General features: G+C 47.9%; 2 protein-coding genes across 3 annotated transcripts in view; one reads left to right on the forward strand and one right to left on the reverse strand.

The window, feature by feature from the left end:
- Window positions 1–14,386, forward strand: part of VILL (villin like) — a 36,381-nt gene extending 21,995 nt beyond the window's left edge. The window contains exons 10-20 of the mRNA XM_058831239.1: window positions 320–473; window positions 1,501–1,601; window positions 1,871–2,008; window positions 2,526–2,684; window positions 3,534–3,713; window positions 4,622–4,767; window positions 5,474–5,618; window positions 5,951–6,139; window positions 7,893–7,961; window positions 8,840–9,103; window positions 10,332–14,386. Of these exons, the coding sequence (XP_058687222.1) occupies window positions 320–473; window positions 1,501–1,601; window positions 1,871–2,008; window positions 2,526–2,684; window positions 3,534–3,713; window positions 4,622–4,767; window positions 5,474–5,618; window positions 5,951–6,139; window positions 7,893–7,961; window positions 8,840–9,103; window positions 10,332–10,445 (1,659 nt within the window). The 3' untranslated portion in view covers window positions 10,446–14,386. The remainder of the gene's footprint in view (window positions 1–319; window positions 474–1,500; window positions 1,602–1,870; window positions 2,009–2,525; window positions 2,685–3,533; window positions 3,714–4,621; window positions 4,768–5,473; window positions 5,619–5,950; window positions 6,140–7,892; window positions 7,962–8,839; window positions 9,104–10,331) is intronic.
- Window positions 14,387–14,539: 153 nt separating this feature from the next.
- PLCD1 (phospholipase C delta 1) overlaps window positions 14,540–23,420 on the reverse strand; it is a 49,804-nt gene continuing 40,923 nt past the window's right edge. For both annotated transcript variants that reach the window (XM_058831241.1, XM_058831240.1), the window contains exons 9-15: window positions 21,407–21,568; window positions 19,967–20,123; window positions 19,583–19,699; window positions 18,067–18,245; window positions 17,430–17,562; window positions 15,603–15,752; window positions 14,540–15,255 (exon numbers count right to left, since the gene is read on the reverse strand). In XM_058831241.1, the coding sequence (XP_058687224.1) occupies window positions 15,164–15,255; window positions 15,603–15,752; window positions 17,430–17,562; window positions 18,067–18,245; window positions 19,583–19,699; window positions 19,967–20,123; window positions 21,407–21,568 (990 nt within the window). In that variant the 3' untranslated portion in view covers window positions 14,540–15,163. The remainder of the gene's footprint in view (window positions 15,256–15,602; window positions 15,753–17,429; window positions 17,563–18,066; window positions 18,246–19,582; window positions 19,700–19,966; window positions 20,124–21,406; window positions 21,569–23,420) is intronic.

The following is a 23,420-nucleotide window of genomic DNA, read 5'->3' on the forward strand; positions in this document are numbered from 1 at the left end:
GGGAATGCTGAGCTGCCTCCACCCCTTCACTCCCATGCTCTCTACCAGGCAGGACAGTCTTCCTGGCTTAGAGAGGGACAAAAAGTCTGCAGAAAAGGAGTAAGGGTAAGGTTCAGTCCCCTAAAGACAGAAGTAAACATGGATACTACAGCAAGAGTCTTCAGTTACTTCTGATTAGTCAGAATTCAAATCTTGGACTGAACCTTGCCCTGGGTTCAGTGAGGGACACTCACTCTTCAAGCTGGTTCAGGTCCACACCCCTCTTCTCATGTCTGTAAAAAGTAAAAAGCTCTCTAATGACCTTTCTGAACCCCACCAGGGTTTTATCCAAGCCAAAGGCTACCCTTCATCCACCAACGTTGAGGTGATCAATGATGGAGCAGAGTCAGCCATGTTCAAACAGCTCTTCCAGAGGTGGACAGAAAAGAATGAAACACAAGGGCTGGGCAAGGTCTACACTACAGGCAAAATTGGTGAGCACGTTGGTCCTGGGTTTGTCTTTCCTACCTGTGCTAAGCTATAGCTGAGGGAATATCATTCACATCAACTGTCTCCTGCCTTCAGGGTCTCAAAAATCTAATGTGCTTTCTATTTTCCATCTTCTTCAGTAGATGGAAAGGATTCATGAACTGAATGACATTCAGCTCTGCTGAATTTTCTTATATGAGGCAAATTGCCACTTACTTTAAATGTAAATGTTGTCAGAGAGTCACTCCCCTCTGAAGAATTGTATGCAAAATTTCCCACTAGCAGAACTTCTGAATTTCCTTTATAAAGGGCTAATGCTGAGCCTGATAAGGAGTTCTGCTTTCATTTACACTGGCATCCATCCAATCCTCTCCTGACGTCAGTGGAATGATGCTTTATTTACACTGGGTGTAAATGGTGTATTTATCACACTGCTGAAGGGAATATTACAATGCATTAACCTCAAAGACTAAACAATTCCAAAGAGAGAGAATTTGTTGATGAATGATGGGAAGGTGACAGAGATGCTGAACATCTCCATCAATAACAGCTTGAGAGCCACAAATCTCCTTCCCTTGCAAATTCTCTCTTTATTCCCCATCTCTGTTTCTCTCTGTGCTGTCTGTAAATACTCTCTTTGTTTATCATGAACTGGAGAAATGCAGGCATTTTATTTCTGAAATCAGCATTTTAAAAGGAGGGAAATATTTATGCCAAATCATCATAATAGATTTTGAGAAAAACTAAGAATTTTCAGTCAGAAGACTACTAATATTTTTACCAGCGAGCCATCACTGGAACATGCTGTGTGGCCAATTCCAGCTTGCAACAGGTCCACACTGAAATGTGTGAGCTCTTGCAAATTCCAAAATCAGCGTTGGTTTACTGGGGGCAGGAGTGGCTCCTTGCAAGCCTGGGCTGGGTTTTACTTGCAATGGGTTTTACAGTCGTGGTGTGTGAGGATGATGGGAAGGGTTTGTGTGTTGTCATGCATTCACTGGGTTCTTGTTTCTGTTCTGCTGGCACTTACAGCCAAGGTGGAGCAGGTGAAGTTTGACACCACCCAGCTCCACGCCAGACCTGAGCTCGCAGCTGAGCAGAGGATGGTCGATGATGCCTCCGGGGAGATCGAGGTGAGAGAGCTCCTTTGGCTGACAGAGGGTGCAATAATCAGTCTGTTTCCAAGCATTGCTTGGTTTGTTCAGCTTGGGGGAGACTGAGGATGGACCTCATGGCAGTTTACAGCTTCCTCAGGAGGGGCAGGCACTGCTCTCTTCCCTCTGGTGACCAGTGACAGGACCTGAGGGCACACCTGAAGCTTCAGTGGTGTGGTAGCCAAAGGGGTTGTGCTCTGTCCTCACCTTGACTCCACTGCTGCTCACCAGGATGTTTTGTTCCCCAGGTGTGGAGGATTGAGGACTTGCAAATGCAGCCAGTGGACCCCAAGACATACGGGCAGTTCTACGGGGGTGATTGCTACCTGGTCCTGTACACCTACCTGAGGTCAGGCAGACCCCACTACGTCCTCTATATGTGGCAGGTAGGTCAAAGCAGAGCAGAGGGAATTCTGTGCAAGCCTAAAGCTGAAGGAAGAAATTGCACACAAAAATCCCAACCCAAGCACCCATAAGAACTCAGGTACCCTTTGTTCATCAGTTTCAAATATCCCAAGCTGTCCTTTGTAGGTAGCATGGACACTGATCCCAAACTGGCATCAGACTGAGCAGCAGAAAAATCAGACAGAAAGACTTAAGGATGATGAGGCTTACAGTGCTGAGGTCAAACTTTGGAGTCAGATTGTCCATTAAAGCTTCAGTTCCTAGAGTTTTGTGGGTATATGAACATCTCTGCTTTCCTTCATATTTTCATGCAGAGAGAAGCTTCAAATATGGAACTCTAAAGTCTACAAAACCAGAATGACAGTGAAATTTAAATATCTGGAAGTTTTAACTCTGATGTCATGGTATTACACACTTGGGGATTGGCAACTGTTGAATTGTGAAGAGGTTTGTACCCTTGCTCTCATCACACTGTGTGTGTCACCTCTCTGTCCCCAGGGCCGCCACGCCTCCGTGGATGAAATCACTGCCTGTGCCCTCAATGCCATCGAGCTGGACAAGAAATACGGGGACGAGGCCGTGCAGGTGCGAGTGACAATGGGCAAGGAGCCCAGGCACTTCCTGGCCATCTTCAAGGGCAAGCTGGTCATCTACGAGGTAACGTGGCTTTGGGAGGTGGGAGCACCAAGGATGGCTTGGCAGCTGCAGTGGAAATAGTCCAATAAAAATGGGCTGATACTCAGGAAAGGAGCCTGCCAGCTCTGCACGGGCTGGCAGAGGGGATATTTCTAGTACTCCTCAAACAGTCTGAACACTGAGTAAACAGAGTCCTGGACTGACCCAACTCAACTGTCCACCCCTGAGCTCCAGCAGTGGTGTGTGAGGTTCATTCCAACTCTGTCCCAAAATATTTTGCAGAGTCAGAATAAGGCGGTCATCCTGTGAATTACCAAAGCTGCTATCCAAAGAAGGTCCTTCAAAATATCCTACAAACATGATTTGAATTGTCCTTGCCTGAATTACCTCACATAACTGGCAACCCACTTCCCTTGCTGCCTTGACATCTGTGGTGGAGAAATTCCAAATGGCTGTGGGAGGGGGGGACTGCCCTCAGCTCTCAGTGTTGGTCCCACTATATGGTTTCCATGGCAGATGTTCAGTTAAGATGAGCACAGCTGGAAATCAGGGTACAGATGCCTTGTCCAGTTTGCATGGCAAATCCTCTACAGACACCAAGATCTGGTCACATGGATCTTGAGGATCCTGATGGGAGCTGATCAGGACTCAGTAATCAGGGAGAAATGTGGGGGTTGTGCCATGTGGGTTTCATTCTAACCTGGAATCAGAAGATATTTGGATTTCCTCGCCTGCTCAGTGCAGAACCATGGTTGATCATTGCAACAGTGAGCAGGTTGCGAGCCCAAAGCCTTCTTCAAATCAGTCAGACCCTGGATCTGTGTGTCCTCCTCACCTCCCTGTACCACCCTTCCCTCTCTGTCCTTGCAGGGCGGCACGAGCCGGGCTCAGAAAGCCACACCCGAGCCGGTGATCCGCCTCTTCCAGGTGAGGGGCACGGATGAGGTGAACACAAAGGCCACAGAGGTGCCAGCCCGAGCCTCCTCCCTCAACTCCAACGATGTCTTCCTGCTGACCACCAGCCAAGTCTGCTACCTGTGGTGTGGGAAGGTGAGTCTGCAGGGAGGCACCAGGAAGCAGCCAAAGGAATCTGAAATTGCTGAGGTGGGGCTTGAGTCTCCTGCCTCTACTGGGTCATGGAGGTGAATCCTTGGGCAGGTGTCCCATTAATTGAGTGGAGAAACGGCCTCAAGTTGTGCCAGGAGAGGTTAATACTAGATATTAGGAAAAACTTCTTCACAGAAAGGGATGTCAAGCACTGGAAGAGGCTGCTCAGGGCAATGGTGAAGCCAAAAGTATTCAAAAAATACATGGATGTGGCACTTGGTGACACAATTTAGTGGTGCTGGGCTGATGGTCGGACTTCATGATCTTAAAGGTCTTTGTCATCCTTAATGATTCAATGATTGTGTGAGCAAAGTGCAGCCAGGAAAGGCTCTGTCTGTGAAGGGTCAGCAGTAACAGCCCTCTCTGTTCTGGGGTTCATCTCACCTCATTGCAGATGTTCATACAGCTTTTGGATGAATAAATCATCCCAGATTTTCCAGCTGTAAGAAATCAGCCAGGATGAGAGCAAACTCATTTATCTTGTTTCAGCTCTGTGTCAGGAGTAGACGGTAGATCAAACCAAAGCAGAGAACTTGTGGATGTCCCATCCCTGGAAGTTTTCAAAGCCATGTTGGATATGGCTTGGAGCATCCTATTCAAGTGGAAGGTGATCCTGATGATCTTTAAAGTCCCTCCTAGCCCAAATCATTCTGTCATGCTGTGAGTTTTGCTCTAGGTGCCATTGGCTGCACTAAATGTCCCTTCAAGGACTAGAAATGGATTCTGAGTGATCAGCTTGAGAGCATTCAAGCAGGTCTGAAGCTCTCCAGAGGACCAAGCCAGCTTTTCCCGAAGGATAAGTCTTGCAAGTCCACCCCTAACTGCACCTCAATCTTTTATCCTGAACACAGGGATGCAGCGGAGATGAGCGGGAGATGGCAAAAATGGTGGCTGACATCGTTTCCAGACGGGACAAGCACACCATTCTGGAAGGACAGGAGCCAGCAGAGTTCTGGGAAGCTCTGGGAGGCAAAGCACCTTATGCCAATGAAAAGAGGTAACAGTGACCTGCTTGTTCCTTTGGGCCTGGCCAGGGGACTTTAAGCAAGGCATAAAAAGTTTTCAGGAAAGTGCATTCTTTGGTGCTGTGTCTTCAATAAAGGGAGCATGAGGCCACAATATCACCAAGACCTTGGCCAGAAACCACACCAAGGTGTTTCTTTCCTGGCTTTTGGGCCAGGAGTTCTCCTGAAGTGGGAGCTACAGGTCCAAAGCCTGCAGACAAGGGTGTGCTACATCCTCCTTTCTCCCCAGTAAACCTATCCCGTATTTCGTCCTGAGGGCTGCAGGAACCACGATTTCCAGCCATTAGCAGCAGCAGCCCCAGAAAAATCAGGAGACTAGATCTGCTTTGGACCAACATGGATTTCTCCAGCCCTCCAGGCCGGTGATGGTTTCCTTTGCAAAAAAGGTGATCTGGTGTGGCTTTCACCTGACATCAGGCTCATTGCCACGATGAGGAAAGGGTTCTGCTTTTGCCTTTTGGGGTGGAGAAAAAAAATTACCTTTGAAAATCATTTAAAATGGTCTGAGAATCCCCTGATACCTGACACTGCTGACTTTCAGGCCTTCAGATGAGTGTGTTGCCATGTTCTACCTTTTCCTTCAAGGCCACAACAAATAGCTTCAGGGCCTTGCAGTGAGCCAGGAGGGAAAGATTTCTACCTTTCTTTCTTTTTCCTCCCCTGCCATGCATGAGGCAGGTTCCAGGAGCAGATCACACATTACCAGCCTCGCCTCTTTGAGTGCTCCAACCAGACAGGTCGGTTCATCATGACGGAGGTGGTTGGGTTCTGCCAGGAGGACCTGGATGAAGATGATGTCATGCTGCTGGACACATGGGAAGAGGTCAGGAAAAGCCTCCTCCCCTTCTCCTCTGACATATTTTCAAATGGGTTATGGCTTTAGTTGGTGTTTATTGAGTTGGATCTCGGCCCATGACTGGGTTCAGCTACCTAGAAACGTTCAAGAGCTGTTACCTGAAATATTTATTCTCCATGCCTGTCTCAAAGGCAAAATCTTCCTTGGCTGGGGGTACATGGGGGCTCAGAATCACAGTGGACTATTGGAAAAACACATTTCCAATCTTATCTCTGCTCCCACTGGCAAGGGAGAACAAACAGCTGTGTCTGCACAGGTTCTAATTCCTCTCTGGCCTTCAACACCTTCTCCCCATGCAGATTTTCCTTTGGGTCGGCAAAGCCTCCAATGCACAGGAGAGGAACGAGGCAATTGCCTCAGCTAAGGAATATCTCAAGACCCATCCAGCTGGGAGGGACTTGGCAACTCCCATCATCCTGGTGAAACAGGGCTATGAACCCCTCAACTTCACAGGATGGTTCAACGCTTGGGACCCCTACAAATGGAGTGTAAGTTGCTGGAAAAGCCTTGTGGTGTTCTCAGTGGTGCCTGGAGGGTGGTGTTGTCAGTGAATATAGGATGCATGGAGTGAAACCTCACTAGGACATGTCCTGAGCTTCACAAAATCATGGAATGGCTTGGGTTGGAAGTGACCTTAAAGATCATCCAGCTCGAACTCCCTGCCACGTGCAGGGACATGAGTTCCTGGTGCTGTCTGAACAGCTTCTGCTCCTTCACCAATAAAAAAGTGCCTGCGTGGTGAAACTGAGGCTTTTGCAAATGTGCTTGAATTCACAGTAGTAATATCTTTATAAATGTTAGGTTCCAAATCAAGTTTTTGATTTCAGCCAAAAAACAGGTGGTGACTCTGGGTAGTAAAGTCAAGTTCAGAGGGAAAACAGACCCACCCACATCATAAAGGAAAAAAAAACAACAAAAAAACCAAACCAAACCAATGAAGTTCATTGTTGAAAATGCAGCCACAGAGGCAAATTTATAACCCAGCTTTAAGGGCAAACTGTGGTGAAATGAAAGATGTGAGCAGACAGGTCTTGTGTTCAGGTTTGTGGAAAGCTCATCAGAGCCCAGGAGCTCCTGAGCGAGGTCACCCTTGGTCCCTGCACACCAGCCTTCAAAAGGAGAGTTACAAATACCAGCTCCTCCCTATACAGAAACGGAAACCTGCCCCAGGAGATGACTGGGAAAGAAAAATTTCTTTCTCCCATCTTTCCCCAGGACTTCACACTGCAGGAAAACTCTTACAGAGATATTTGATTTCCTGTATCTGGGTTTGCATTGTCTTTCTTCCCAACCCATGTGGTGGTGGATCCAGTCTTGACAGCTGGATCTGGAGAGATAAGACAGCAACTCACAGTGACCCTTAAAAATATGTTGATGCTCAGAACAAAGGTCAAAACTTGTGGGTTTGTTTTATTTTTTTTTTCCCAAGGAACTGCTGAAAAACAAGGATACAGCTCATAAAATATGTGCCTCTAAAAATATCCCCTGTAGGCAGCTTCAGCAACTACAGACAAGCCATCCAAACTGTTGACATCCCAGAAACATCTGGTGTGTGTTCTTTGCTCAGTTTTGCTCTCTAAATCTGTTTTCTCTGCAGTCCATGTGTTTACGTTGCTTGCTCTTGTTGGGAAACTTGGTTGGGTGATTCTGTTAAGAACTGACATCTCCTGGCTGCTTAGGAAAACACAGTCATGAGCTGTGCCAATTTATCTAGCATATTCCATTTTTTTTTAATAGAAAATAAGAGGTATCTCGTAATACATGGCACCTAATTACAAGAAGTCAGGACTTGAGGCTTTGAAAAAATATGTTGTTTTAGCTGAATTAATCAGGAAAGTTGGAAGAAAGGAATATTATTTCAGGCATTGCAAGATTCATCAAAAATGTAAAAGATTTAAATCCAGCAGTACATATTATATCTCTTCATTTGTCTTCTGCTATAAAGTCTTTAAATTTCCTGGTTTCACCTGTTATTGTACAACTACAAAGGTTGAATTGCTTTTTTTTTTTTTTTTTTTTTTTTTTCCTTTGTTTTCAAGTGAAAGCTCAGATTCTGGAAGTCTTGTGATTACAGGGGCTGAGGTTTGCAGGAGCTGCCACGTCAGTGTCCATCACTGGGCTTTAAAATTCATGATCTCCTGACCCAGGAGTGTGGATTTAAGACTCAGGAGTGTGGGTCAGAGAGCAGGAGTGTGGGCTAAAGGCAGCCCATGGCTCTCACAACTCTCTCTTTCCCTTTAGGATGGCAAGTCCTACGAGGAAATGAAGAACAGCTTGGGAGACGTGTCGGCCATATCCGAGATCAAAGTGGTGAGTTGTGTCTTGGCCATGCAAGTAGGAAACACCTGGGTTCACACACCACCACATCCCCCAGCCTGTTTGCACCAAGGAGGGGACACCAGGATCAGGGCAGGCGTGGGAACTCAGGCTGCCAGCATCAGAGCTGTGCTCCTCTGTAGGAAGCAGAGGGAGATGTGATAAATTACCCATAAATACACCCAGACCTCCTGGGCCTTCTCCAGTTCTGGCCAGAGGCATCTGTGAGCAGGACATTGTCCAGCTGCTCTAATGCAGAACAAATTCAGGTGTGGGCAGCTCTAAGAGGGTGCAGTTAAGTGTTCTGTGAATAGTTTACAGTGGTGGAGCCCTTGAGACCTCAAACAAGGGTGCCCTGGACGAGATGGGCACAGCCCAGTGGGGGATCCTCCAAAGTAAATGAGGTCCCCACGGTCCCAAATGCCATTGTCACACGGGTCAGTTCTGCCCTGGGCAGGGTCAGGATGAAGGCTGGCAGGAAGTGGCAGGTTTGGATGAGGAGAGATGGCTCATCAGGGAGGGATGTGCAGGTAATTTAGATCTTTTAGACATGGTAGACATCTAACCACACCTTCTGTCGTCCCACATGTGCCTTCCCCTGATGTTATCTTGAGAAGAATGAGACTGCTGTAAGTATCCTCAGTTCTTTGCAAGAGCTCTCATTAGCTTTTAGCAGTCCTAACACCAAGGTGTAGCATTTACAGAGGCACTGCACTAACGCTTTAGTTGGGACTTTTCCCCTTGCTGCTTTGGAGCTACAGATAGTCTGTGTCAGAAACAGTCCCCCACAAACCCAGCAGAAAGATCCTGGGATTTCCCCAACTTGCTCTGCCAGAGCATCTCATCATGACGTGTTTCCCTCCATTTGGCAGGACCTGAACAACCTCAGCCTGAACAAGAGAACCCTCAGCACAGCCAGCCTGGATGGTTCAGGTACAGCAAATGCCTCCTCGGAGTACAAATCCCACTTCAGCCACAGTGACAGCAACAGCTACAGCAACAGCAACAACTACAACAGCAACAGCCACAGCAGCCCTGCCCTGGTGCCCAACGGGGAGGGGATTTACTCCCGAGAGGTGCTGATGCACAGGACGGTGGATGAACTTCCTGAAGGCGTGGATCCCACTAAAAAAGAGGTGACAGCATTGCTGGTTTGATTTCTAACTGAACCTGGAGCTGGCTAAAAGTGTCCTTTAGACTACCAAGCCCTGCTCAGACTCAAGGGGACACTAGCAAGGCACACAGGTGTTACCAAAAGCAAGAGCTTCATGTGAGGAAGTTCATAGAGCCATGGAATGGGCTGAGTTGGAAGGGACCTTCAAGATCCTCTAGTTCCAAGCCCCTGTTGTGGACAGGGACACCTTGTGGTGGTTTTAACCTAGCTGAAGTAATTATGGGGTTTCTATGGCAGGAAAAAAAAAAAAAAAGAATTTTAAGTGGTAATTTCTAAAAAATATTTTATTCTGGTAGAATTGTTTTGCTCTGCCTCCCTTCCTCAGAGGGACAGAGGGACATGGTGACACAGCTGAGAACAAAGCCAGAATTTGCATTTTACTTGAGCTGTAGGTGAATGTTTTCATTTGAAACTCCTCCCAGAAGGGATGCTTTGGGTTTTTTTAATTGTCATAAAGCTTGTGTTTCAGCAATTTTCAATTTCAGAAGAAATTACACAACCCAGATTTCCAATCAGCCCAGGGATTTTGGCAGTGTCTGCAGCTGAATCCAAGCAAGTTGATGAGGGGGATAGAAGATTGATTCCCTCTACTCCCTGTATTCATTGTTTGATCAATGTCTCGCCCAAAAGATCTGGCAAAGGCCAACACCCATAGCCAGAGTCACGATCCAGCTGGGCTCCACATGGGTTCTCCTACCCGAAATTCCAGGAAAAAACTCATTCCCATTCCCACAGGGCCTTTGTCAGTATCCCTGATGAGCCTGCTTTCTGCAAACCTTTCCAGCAATGGGAGTGAACATTTCCAGTGAATATTTTAGGGGAGGGGACTGAGAGAGGGGGAGATGCTTTCACTGTGAATCGTTGCCTAAGGAACCACCCAAAACTCTGGCCAGCAGAGCTTCCCTGGGGGACCATAAATTGTCCTGGCCACAGTATCATCAGCAGGGACTAAATTCCAGCCAGAGCATGCTATCTCCTCAAAACTGGAACATCTCTTTGGGCTGATGGGCTTTTATTCCCCTGGTGCTTTGGGAAACTGGGATGTCCCATTTCCCACCACGAGGACAGGGAGCTGCTGGTTTGGAGTCAGAGGTCAGCACTGGCACGGTGGGGAGGGGATGCAGCCATGGGAGTGTCCCAGGCTCTACAAAAGCCAAAGCTGACCTGTCCTTTCTCTCTCTTCACTGCAGTGCTATCTCTCCGATGCTGATTTCCATGATATCTTTGGGAAGTCCAAGGATGAGTTCTACCAGATGCCCAAATGGAAGCAGCAGAACGAGAAAAAACAATTTGGACTCTTCTGAGACTGCAGAGGGCATCTGATGACTCTGGGACCAACCCCTGCTCCCTTAGGAGCTGCAGGAAAGAAGTGCAGGCATTTGCTCGATGATCCCAACCCAGCACCCCAGTCCAACGCAGTTATTCCAGCAGCCACTCTTCAGGGGATGGCTCCTTTCCCCCTGCAAACCCAGAACCCCCAGAGGCAAAACCTTTTACAGGAACAGCTTGACAGGATATTTTTGCCTCTTCCTGACACTTTATTGCTGATAGCCATGAAGACAAGTGTGTGCCACGCAACTTCACTGTAGCCTCAACTTTCCTCTTCCTTTTGCAAATTGCCACATGCACAAGGCCATGATCTTTCTTCATTTGTAGAAGTTTAAAGTTAGTCAAGACAAAGGCCATTTGTAGCTGCTGTGTAAATTCTGGGTGGGGAGAGGAGGGGGAAGCCCTAAGAGGATGGAGGGGGAGCCTTGAGGTCAGGAGAAAGGTAATGGAGTAGCCAGATGCTTGATGGTGTAGTCTGTGGAATGACAGCAGACAGTTCTTCCCCTTCTCACCTTGTAGAAAAACTACTCACCAAAGAACAGCAATCAGTTCCAGATTAACATTCATAGCCCAGGGCAGCTAAAACATGTGAAAACCTGGTTTGGGGGAAAAAAGCACTTATGAGCATATTTATTAGCTGATCTGTCTCAAGACGATGATTGAAAAATCAGGCCAGACACAAATGTCGATTTTTGGCTGCCAGACAAGACTCTGTCTACTTTTTTTCTCATTCAGACAGCATCTGCAATATCACCTGGCCTCCTTGACCACGGCCAGGTGAATGTCAGAGTCCACCTGCCCACAGAGCAGAGGCTTGAGGAAGCCAGGAGGGGTTTGGGTATGACCCGAGGCAGAGGGTGTCCTACTGAAGCTTTTATCAGAGCTCCATCCCTGTGATGTCCGTGGGGCTGAGAGTGCTGGTTCCACACTATGGGATCAGTCTGACTGGGGAGGGCAGTGGGAGATGTCAGCAGTGATTACGGGATGGAACTGTAAACTAAAGGAAGAAACACCACCTTAAAAACTCAGACAATGTGGGTTTGCAGCATTACTCCATTTCCAACCTGATCAGTGATTCCAAATAAACATCCAGCAGCAGCAGCAGCACTGGAAGTGTCCTTGATCAGCATGGGGGGTAGGATGGCAGCAGATAAAAGCTCTGCAGGGCCACAGATCCTTCAAACACCTGGTCATCAATGGAATTTTGGATTTTTCTTTTATTTTTTTTAAAAAAAGAACAAACTGAGGAGGTGGGGCCCCTTCTGTTCTGTTCTGTTCCACGTAGCTTGGGCCATTTGTCCCACCATGCCCATGTACCCTGCTCCTGAAGCCCCCACTGCCAGTGAGCAGCAGTACCTGGCAGCTCAGCAGTTGTCCTGACTGCCCAGCCCAGCTGCAGGGATGTGAGCATGGAGCTGGGGAGCTCCAGGCTGTTGATTGAGGGACAAAGAGCTCTCACTCAACATCCAGGATCACATCACTGTGCTGAAGTGTCCCCATCTGTCTGGGCTGGAGCAAGGACCTCCAGGTGATGGGGTCTTCTGGACAGAACTTTGTGTTTAAGAATTGGTAGTTAAATAAACCCCAAACCCATTGTTATATCCCTGTTCCTACCATCACTTCATTCCATTTCTGCTTGAGGGTCCAGCCCAAAACCCACTGGAACCCCCTGTGCAGAGTAAGTGTCAAGCAGAGACACAAATCAGCTGAATTACCTGTGTGATTGCTCCTGTTGTGCTCACGAGAGATGCAATCAGTGCACAATGGCCATGTTTCAACCTCTGTAGGCTCTGCTGGAATCAGCAATATTTGCCTTGCCTTGCTGAGGAGTGCTGCTGCCAGCTCCCAGATTCATGAATTGCATGTGCTGCTCAGTAAGATGCAGGAATGCCACCTACCTGTGAGCCTAATGTGCTTCACACAATCAAATGAAGACCAGCCAAATTACAGTCAGATTACACAGATTAGGCCAGTTTGCTACGAATTGCTTTAATTCCTGTGGCCACCACGCACACCAACACGAGTGGAGCGCTCCTGACAGCACTCAGGGACCAGCCTGGGATTCCACAGACCATGGAGCCTTCTGATATCTGGGCCTGATGGAAACTGCTGCTGCACTCCTCCTCTCATGGGAGAGCTGCTTTTACTCCCCGCCTCTGATTTCCAAAGGAAAGATCGTCTCCCACCTCCTCCCTTTGGCACCTTTTGCTGTGATTGTCAGTGGCCATGTCCTGTTTCTGCTGCTCTTTTCCCCAGAGCTCTTCCCTCCAGTGGGACTCCAGCACATCCTAATCTTTTCAGAGATGAGCTCACTTGATAACAACATGGACCACATCCCTTCCTTTGGGAAGAGAGGAGACCTTGCAGCATTGTCATCATGCTCTGCCCATCCCATCTCAGCTCCTTTCCCACCTGGCTGTAGTAGTTTTCCCCAGCTATTCCTACCTGAAAAGGGATGTTTTTTCCTCCCATGAATCTTGCCTACCTTTAAGTGCAAAACAGGCAGAGGAAAACCTGGCCTCTCTGAGCAATCCATCCAAGCCCACCCTGGCCAGCTGGTCCCCCTCACTTCTCTAGTGCCGGCCACAGCAGGCAGGTGAGGGCTTTAGCTCAATAATCCAACTGAAATCGAATCCTGCCACCCAAAAAATGCAAGTAATATGTTCACAGCCAACCCAGCAGGCTGATCTGACTTCACAGAGGAACAGAATCACAGAATGGTTTGCACTGGGAGGGACCTTCAAGATCATCCAGTTCCAGTCCCCTGCCACAGACAGGGACACCTCCCACCAGCCCAGGTTGCTCAGAGCCCCAGCCAAAGTGGCCTTGAACATTCCCAGTGATGGGGGACTCTCAGCTTCTCTGGGAAACCTCTTCCAGTGCCTCACTGCTCTCACAGGGAAGAATTTCTTTCTAACTCGCCCCACAAGAGCCGGTGATGATACAAGTGAGGGGGCAGGAGCACTTCTTACCACCTTCACCTATGCTTTTCATCCCATGGCTCCCTAAAACAAAGTGCTGAGAGCACACTGGGAGCAGGGACCAAACTCAGGCTGTCCCTGGGTGGGAGTCAAGGATGTTCCATCCTTGGCCTCCAAATGAGTCTCCAAGAACGTGCCCCATCCCAGAGGTGACCTGGGAGAGCCCTTGTCACTGCAGGGCCCCCTGCTCTGCCTCGCTGGCCACTCTTGAGCTCTTCCATCTGGCTGGTTGTTAATGCAGTATCAGCCTTTGAGAGTTGGGTTTAATTCACATTTAATCTGGCAATGGTTTACAACATCACACAGTATTGTAGTCTAGAGGAAAAATCAATGTGTCCAGCAATGTTTGCTGCAGCATAACAAACTCCAGGGAGGACTAAAAGAAACCCAGTTTTGCAGTGGGCCCAAGAATCACTAAATCCAGGCTATTTTGGACTAAAAAAACAAAATGCATATCTTTAAAAGGACATTAACATCTTTGGTATCAGCCCCTCATCTTCACCACCAGGAATCAAAACTCCCAGGAAGAATTTAAGAAATTTAGCAGGTCTATCTCCAAATTCATGTATGTTGCATTCAAGTATGACAAAGAGCCAAACAGTGAAGTAATTGAACACTTCCAGATTTTTTTTTAAACTTTTAATAGTCTAACATACTGTTAGTAACACAGTTGGCACTTCAAAATATATATTATTTTATTTCAACAATATTCCCTTAACTCTGTAGTTCTACTTGAAGACAAATCACTTGCTGCTATAAATACTGTGTTGTTTTCAAAACACTCTTGTGCTGGGTTACCTCTACAGTGCAACTGGGACCTGCTAGCACTTACAACATCTACTTCCTCTCTGTTAAAAAATAACATTTTTCTGTAAAACACAAAATTTTACTGTATTAAAAAAAAAAAAAAAAAAAAAAAAAAAGAAAAAAGAAAAGCCCTGCTGGCAGTTGAGCATGTTTCCACTGTCTTTGGCAAAAGACCTTCTCTGAGGTCCCTTTGAGTGGGTTTCACTTTGGGTCAGAGGGAAATCTGCTGTTCGGCAGCTTCTTTCTCCTTCACAGGATGAGAGCCAGGCTTTGAATGCAAAGTGGCCTGGCTGAGAGCCAGGCACACAGGCAGAGTAGTGCTCATGTATTTTTTATTACAACACAAAAGGAAACTCGGGTTACATAACACGGGGCTTTGTAGTGCAGCTTTCTTTTTTAATCTGTAACAGAAAGGAGGGGAATTGTGTCCCCATTTAGGACTTCACATGGTGAAAGATGGCTGACACCTGCAGTTGCAAGAAGTCATCTGGCACCTGGCCACTGATTGCAGTGCTGAGGGAGACTTTTCCTTGCACAGATGTTGGGTGCTTTGCCCAGATGCCTGACCGAGCCCAACCCAAGAGCTGTACTTCACTAAAAATGGGTCCCTATCCTCTCGCTAAAAGCAACATTAAAAAAAAAAATAATCGAAATAAAGTGAACTAAAACCACAGCTGGATTGGTCAGACAGGTACAAAAGGATTAATCTCAACAGCAGCATTAGGATGTTTCCAGCACGCAGCAGGGAGAAGGTCGACGGCTGTTTCACATCGGGGGTCCTACAGAGCACCGAGTGCTGCTCCGGGGAAGGTGCTGGGGACTGACCCTGGCACTGGCAGGGCTCACACTCTGAATTCCTCCCAGGTCTGTACAGAGGCTCACTGTGGCCTGGAGGAGCCAGGCTGCTAATCACAGTCCTGGATATTGATGTAGACAAAGAGGGTGGAGGAGGAGTACGGGTCTCCATTCTTGGTCAGGAGATGGATGTGGCGATAACCTGGAAGCAGAGACACAGATGGAAAATGGCCTTTAGTCCAGTTGGAAAAGCAGTCACTGATGTTTGCCAGGACCCTGCACAAACATCTCCCTGTCTCAGAGCATTTTGTTCCCAGTTCCCCACAGGATCCTGAGCAGGCTGGTCCCAGAGGCACAACTCTTACCGTGGGCAACATAACGTGCCCAAGGCCTCTGGTGACAAGGGGGGCCCTCCCCTAGAGACAGAGTTAACAGCTGCCCAAAAAATCCACTCTGACCCGAGCTGTGATGGATCTGGACCACTCCACCAGGACACTGGAGCTTCTCAAAGGGCTCAGTGGCTGTGAGGAGCAGGCAGCAGGGCCTTACCTTGCTTCAGACTCGTGAAGGGGAGGGTGTACTGCCCAATGAAGTCATTCTTGGTCGACATGTCAAAGTCTTCCACCACAAACCGGACCAGGGCAAGTGCAGGGATCTCTATGTCAAATGTAAACTCTTCATTCCAGTTTGGGTTAAAGCCTGGGGAACACAGACAAGGATGGAAGTCAGAGATGTCAGCATTAAAAATGGTGGTCTGAGGTGTTTGCAAATGGTGTTTTCCTGACTGTCAACCCAATCTGACCTAGGCCAAGGCTCTCAGGAGGTGCCAAGAGCTTTGTTCCCAGATTTGAAACTGTGATTTGCTATCTGGAATTAATAAATCCTTCAGCTTGGGCCATTCACTGCAGACCTTGGTCCTAGAAAGGATTGAGGAGCAGGAGAGGGGAGGAACTCAGCTCTGCTCCACAGGCTCTTGCTGGATGGCACATGGATGTCCTTGGCTGCCATTGGACCAGATACAAACTTTTATAGCCCTAAACCAAGGGAGGAGAGAGAAGTAAGCTGTGATTTTGTGTTGAGACAGCCTTCTGGGGACTTAAGCCTCTCCACCTGCTTGAGATACATCCATCTAAGCACCATTCTGTGTCTTCCCTGTCTGCAAGAAAAGTTAATGAGGGGTGTCTGATTACAAAAAGCATCATCAAGTCTGGATAAGGGTCATGTGGTTCAGAATCACAAAGCAAACAAAACTGAGACCGACACAGATGAAATGTAGAGCAAGCTCAGTGCCCCCTCTCCAGGCCATGGCAGGTGCAGTGGCAGTAAACCACTCCCCAGAAGCAAACAGGAGAGGACATCCTGTTGGAAACCCTGTGCCTGTGCAGAGCAGAGACCAGGGACAGCAAAATGTCACCTGGAACCTGCTGGTCATGCAGGGTTTGTGAGTGATTCAGAAGGAGACAGAGATCTTACATCTGGCCCTGAAGGTGCTGAGATGGGCCTGTGGTATCTTAATTGTTTGATTTGCTTTCCACAAGGCAGCACTTATCATTACAGCATCATTCCAGTATTGTTCCAGCTACAGAAGGGCTGGCCATGGGGCTGGGAGTGCTCAGCAGCCCTGAGGAACAGATCTGAAATGTTCCCAATACAACTTTCACTTGACAGGCTGTAAAAATTATTGTAGGTGACGGAAATGGCCATGAGCTTTAGGAGCCAGGCCAGATTTACTCAAACAGGAAAGAGGAAAAGGGAAACATTGTTAGCAGGCAGGAAAATATGCACCAGCTTTCCAGTGCTTGGCTCTTACTCCACACAGAAAAGCAGAGTGTGTGTTTGTGCAGAAGGCTGCAATATTCAAACCCTCAGTGCACAGAGGGAAGTCACAGCCATGTCTGACTGGAAAGGTCCTCCAACTTCTGAGATATTCAAAATTCATCTGGGCAATATCCTGAGCAGCTTGAGTAAACTTTGTATGGCCCTACTTTAGGCAGAGGCTGGAACAGACACCTCTGAAGTTCCTTGCAACATCAATCTTTTATGAGTTTCTGACAATCAGCCCCACAAGAAGCATTTTCTGGGAAGATCCTGGTGAGAACCCCTGCACACCAGGTCAAATCCAACTACATGGAGGTAAAGAGCACTTCCAAAGCTGTAGCCTGGCAAATCTGGCAGCCAGCCCCAAACAACTCATGTGGCTGGTGTTGTTTTATAGGGAATTTTTTGTCTCTAAAAAACAGAAGAACACCTCATGTATCTGCTTAATGTGGGCAGGACTGGGTACTCTGGGCAGGTCTGCCCACAGGGCAGAAGTCTTGCCAAGGAACAGAAAAGGTTCCTGCTCGTGGGAGCAGAGCTTGGAGGAAACCCCCTCACCGTTGTTTTCGATGACTTTGGTCTGCTTCTTGTTGTTGTCCTGCTGGACACCATGGATCTCTATCGTTACCTTGGGATCCACAATGGAGTTTTTGCTTTTGTTCACCTTCGGCAGCTGCTGACCAGAGATTATCTGTGGAGGAAACAGGGGAAGAGGTCAGGACAACACCAGGAGAGGGGGCTCCCTGGAAGATTCCCTCTCCTTCCCCAGGAGTGCAGGTTCTGCTGAGAGAGGCTGGTGCTGCCCTTTCAGAGCTGGTGCTGTGACACCCTTCAGAGGAAGCTGTCATGAGCTAAAGCACCTAAGGAACCTTGCTCCAGCCCAGCCAACTGGCTTTGGGACAGGCAACTTTTCTGACTGTCCCCACAGTGCTCAGCTGGGCACACCAGAGGTGACTGCTGATGTCTGCCTGCAGGGTTCTGGAACGACAGCAGACGTTGTCATTAACCTATTGCCCAACATGAAACATGTGAGCAGATCCCTGGAGGATCCAAGTCCAAGAGAGCCCCCAGACATGGGAAATCAGTAGGGTTAGGACAACACTGAAGGTAGGACCAGGAGAAGGAGAAGGTACAACCTACACACCCCCCCCAAAAAGTGGATGTTACTGAGATGTTTTCAGACTTCTATTCTTACTTTAAGCAGGAGCCTCTTCTTTGTTCCCCATGTTCCTTCTGTGATGGATTTTGGATTGAATTTGGTTTGTTCATCCCGGAGGAATTCCGGCTTTAAGACATACCCAGAAAACCCATTGTCCTGGAACCGACCCTGGTACACATCCATTTCTGTGCCTGCTGTCTGGAAATTTAGGGCAACTGCAACATAAATAAATAAATTCAGTCACTCAGATAAATCAATAGAAATATTTTCATGCTAATTCTGTTCACATGAAACTGCACTTCATGGACATAAACATTGGCTTTTCCACGCTTCAAAGAGCAGTGGCAAACTCTGACCCTCACAGCCTGCCAGCCCTGAGGATTCCTTGCATTCAGAGATGACAGAGACAGGAGAAGCCATTACAGCCATCCTGCCTTCCCCAGGATCAAAAATGGTCCTGCAAGGAATTTATGCTACCTATAGCAACTGCATCTTTTAGATAAACCTCTTCATTTCTATGCTGAAGGAGTTCTCTCCTGTAGTAAAGCCAGCAAATCCCTCTCAGATAATTTCTCTGGCTACTTAGCCTCATTATAAAACCTTCTTTCCAGCCCAGATCTGCCTGTTTTCATTTGCCATCCCGAGGGGCATCAATGCCTCTGTTTGGATTAGAGAGCTCCTCATTGTCTGAACTCCTCAGGTGGCAGCACAGAAGCTGTGATCAAATCACCTCTTTATTGTCTGCTGCCCAAAATAGATCAAGCCTCACTGCTGTCCTAACACCAGGCACATTCCTTGTATTCTTCCCAATTTGTCAATACCTTTTTTAAAGGCATTGATGTAAAACCTGGAACAGCCTCTGTGAACAGCCTCACTGATACCACACAGAGAGTGCACATGGACCCCAGCAGCTCCTCAGTGCTCCCCTGGTTTCCTCAAGGATGATTTTAAACTCTTTAGCAATATCTAAGACATCTCTTCAGACACAGAAATTTATCCTGGTCCCATGTCCTTCATACCCAGTCAGACTTGAAGGCTGAGAGCATTTTAAGGCACTCCCCTATTTTTCCACCTGCAGCAAGACTGTGATAACTGGCTTTCCTGGGAGCTGAAAGTACTCAGGGCTTCTGAAAAATCTTATTTTGGGTGCCCAAATACTGAATTCAGGCCTTACCATACCCCAGGGGAACTGATGGTGCCTCTCAAGTATTGTTCTGAGGCCAAACAGGACACTGCTTATCTGTGCCCCCATGGGGGCTGCAGGACCCATGGAGTTCCTCCCTCCTCCTTTGTTAAATAGCAATAACCCTGCTAATTGTGAAATTGCAGGGATTTGCACATTCATGTGCAGAAAAGCCTCTCCTAATGGGATCTGTGAGACAGAAAAATGGTCTATTGAAATGGGCATTGTTTGGAAACCTGGTTTCTCCCAGTGACTGCTGAGCCTCTGGCTGCACAGGGCTTGAGATTCTGCCCCAGCTGAAGCCCCTCCAAGGCCAGGCCATGGGTGAGCCAGGCAGGTGACCCCCTCCAGCCTCCCAGTGACACCCACCGATCTGGCAGCCGACGTTCCACAATTCCACAGGGCTGTAGTTGGAAGAATCTGTCCTCCAGCCTGCAGGGTAGATACGGCTCAGGTGCCTGATGTTGTGATGAATAAAACTGGTTCCTACAGAGAAAGGAGAAAACAGAAGAAAATGGCCCTTTCAGTGGTGGGGCTACTTTTATTTCTTCTTGCTGGTGCTGTGTGTTCCAGTCTGGCTGAACAGGAACCACCTGCAAAAATGCCCTTCTTGGTAACAGCCTTGAGGATATTAAGTCCTCCCCACTCTTCTCAGTGACATGCTTGACCAAAGAGATCATAAGCCACGTCTTTGGGATGCCTTTTCCCCCAGCAGCTGTCCCTTTCTGGGGAGCAGGGGCAGAGCACACGTACCAGACTCCTGGGCCAGTTTCAGAGCTTTGCTCTCCGAGAACGATGACATCTCGTAGAAAGCCCGAGGATGGTTGGGGTCATCAAAGCCTTCAAAGTGGACACTCTTGCAGTAGACAACTGTGTCTGACAGCTCCTTGGCCAGCTTCAAGGTGTCACTCTAAAGACAGGAGAGTGAGAGGTTTGTGGGGCATTTTTGCTGTCCTGCTCAAAATGGTAATTGTGTTTTCCCTATAGGACCCCTGGGGCTTCTCCTCTCCACCACTTCCACCAGAAGAAGATGCACATTCTCAGCACTCAGTGGCTGGGGGTGTGCCCTCTGTGTCACCCTGTGCAGGGAAAGTTGGAAAAGGATTCCCCCTTTGTTGGTGGGACACCCTTCCCTGCTGCTCTCTGCAGGATCATTTGTATTTTAGCACGTCTGTCTCCAGGTGCTAAACTTTACAGCAGAGCCTCAGCAATGCTTTTTCCATACTGTCCTGGTCCCAGGCATGCAAACCTGGAAATACAGGGAAGAGAAGGGTGTTTTGGACTCCACAGAGCTTGGGCTTTTTTCCCCTTGAACTAGAACTGTCACAATGCTCTGATGACTTCGACTCCACATTGGTGCAAGTGAGAGTCCCCAGCTCCCATCAGAGGCAAGAAAAGATGTCAAAATAATGTACATGTTATTGACTAGAGATCAGAGAAATAAATTAGACCCAGAAAGAATGAGCAACTCATCAAAGAGAAACATAGTTCAGACCAGATCCAGAGGTACCAGCAATCAGCTTTGCCATCAGTGGGGCTGAATGTGTCTGTGTCACCCATGAACACACTCTGTGAGAGATACGGGCTTCATAAGGACCTGCACACTGGAAAAATCCATTTCCTCGCATGATGGGGCAGAACACTTGTGTAAAGGCCAGCCTTTTCCTTCCAGAAATCATCATACAAATTGCTTTAGTAACTGGCCACCCCTTTCCCATGGATCTTCCCTCCCTCCCTCCTGCAGGTCAGAAACAAACAGCCAGTGAGGGTGCAGGCATATCCCAAAATGGGACTGGAAAAGCCAAAGTCATGACTGCTCCATGCCAAACAGATATCTGGAAATGAGAACATGTGCCCTTCCACTGCTTCCATGCTACATGGTCTGTCCTTGCTGCAAGGTCCTCCAGTCTCATTTCTGAGAAAGAAGCCAACCTTTGTGCTTGGCTGGCTCTGCAAGATCTCTGTTTGTGCTTGGGATCATTAAACTGGGCAAGCAGCAGGATCTTCAGCCCCAGCAATTTCAACAATTCATCCTTACATACCCCCAGGTGAGTGGCTGAAAGCACACTGAGACCTGTCTTGGCAGGAAACACATGAAAAATTGTATTTCAACTGCTTTTCTTTTGATTTCTTTAGTTGTGGTACAACACCCACTTACAAAGTCATTTCTCAGTGATTTCTTCTTTCACTTACCTTCCCCTTCTGCTCTACCTTGGTCTTCACAGATTCATCTTCAATTTCAGCTGCTTCATCTTCATCAGAGACATCCTCAGCCTCCAGGTTGTTGTTCCCATTGGAGAGGTCCTCGTGCCTGCTCAGTTTCTTGCCTTTCACCAGGATCTTCCCTTTCAATTGCTGCAGAAGGAAAAGTGGACAAAATACCTGGTGGTTAGAGAAAGTCCTGGCCCATCCTGAAGAAGCCCCTCAGCTGTAACCAAGATTTTTACAGCAGCACCAGTGACTGGTTATTACCCAGAGACACAGGTAAAAATAAGTCTGTTTTTAAACTGAGGCCCTGCCTCTGCCCAGCCTCTGAGACCATAAGCCATGAGTCTGAAAACCCAGAGAGCCTAGTGATTCCCCTCTGCTAAAAAGCTGACCATCCCCTCAACCAGACAGTTTAAACAGTTGTGCTGTTAAAGACAATTAAAACATACTTCTTTTTTTTTCCCACGGCTGAAATGTTTCTCAGCAAACAAGGCTGAACCTGGAGGTCTGGGCTACTGGAAGGAATTTGTGGCACCATTTTTTCCCCTCTGTGTGGCCTGTTATTTAATCCAGCCCTCGCTCTGCAGTGTGTGGTTACAAACCTGTGCACAACTCTGGAAACTGAGATCCAAGCAGGGGCTGAGGTAGTGTGGCCTCTGCTCCACATACATTTTAATGGGGACAGAGGTCCAGTAAGTTCTGGATGGGCTCCTCATGCAGGCAGACATGGAATTTTAATACATTTGGCATTTTGCAGGTGAAGCCTTTGGGTGCTAAGAGCCTCAGGAGGAGTTTCCAGAACCTTTCCAAAGCTACATCCTCTTCAGGGAACAGCTTCTCCTGCCACTGCTGCCATGGTACAACGCTGACCACAGCCAGCAGCATCACAGCTGGGTGCAGAGGGAGTCCAGGGAGCATTCCTTGTGCTCAATCAATTCTCTCCAGCCTCTTCCAAGGTTCACATGGAACCCCTCACCACTGATGTACCCTTTGTGAAGCCCTGGCTGTGGGAGGAAGGCTGGAGCCTGGACAGGGATGACTTAGAGCCCAAACAAGGCAGCAGCAATGCTTGAGATGGAGAGGTATTGAGAAAGGTGACTGGGGGAAATCTCCAGGTATGTGGGTTATGCCTTAAAATCAAGAGCACCACTAGACTTGGCAGCTCCCTGGAACAGGAGATTTGCTGCCACCTGGACATGTTTGGTACTCCTGGCTTTGGAGGGTATGAGTTATTCCAGAAAAATGCCATCTTGGAATTAGCCAGTCCAACCCCTCCAACTATGTAGCACATTCCCCTTCCCTCAACAACACCCTATATTTACCTTTTCTGCAACAGCAAAAGCAACAAAACCCCACCACATTCAAATGACACGACTGTGAAAAAACAATTATCTTTTATAAAACAACACAGGCATTTTCCAAGGACACCATTCCCCCTTTGCACCCTTTATGAGTTCAAGCAAATTGCATCACATCTTCACAGAGACCAGCCCCACTCCTCAGCACCTGGCAAAGCTGGGGATGAAGCTGGGCTTGAGCAGAGATCCCACACTGGCACCTGAGGCAGCAGATATTTTTATTCAGCTATCACAAATGAGCTGTTTACACTGGGGCACTTTCCCTGTCACACAAAAGCTACACTCAAAGGAGCAGTCAGAGCACAGCAATACCCTCACGACCATCCCCAGACCATCCTCCCAGCCTTCCAGACAGAGCTGTTCTCTGCTTCTTCACAGCCATGACTGGGAGATGAGCCAGCTCATCTTCAGAGCCTGACTTCAGCCTCCTGCCTCAACACCCAGCTCTACACTGTTCTTGCACCATAAAAAACAGTTCTGTGTGAGCTTTTAGGCTCTGGTCAGCACTTGGGATGCAAAAGCCTGGAAGGATTGCACTTGGGACAGTAAGGAGAGGCGGGGAGCAGCCCCTCTTGTCCCCTGCAGGCTGCAGATACCATCCTGGTATTTAATATATTATCTGCCTCTGCTTTCTAGTGCCC

Source organism: Poecile atricapillus, chromosome 2 (genome assembly GCF_030490865.1).
Source record: "Poecile atricapillus isolate bPoeAtr1 chromosome 2, bPoeAtr1.hap1, whole genome shotgun sequence".
In the NCBI taxonomy this organism is placed as follows: Eukaryota; Metazoa; Chordata; class Aves; order Passeriformes; family Paridae; genus Poecile; species Poecile atricapillus.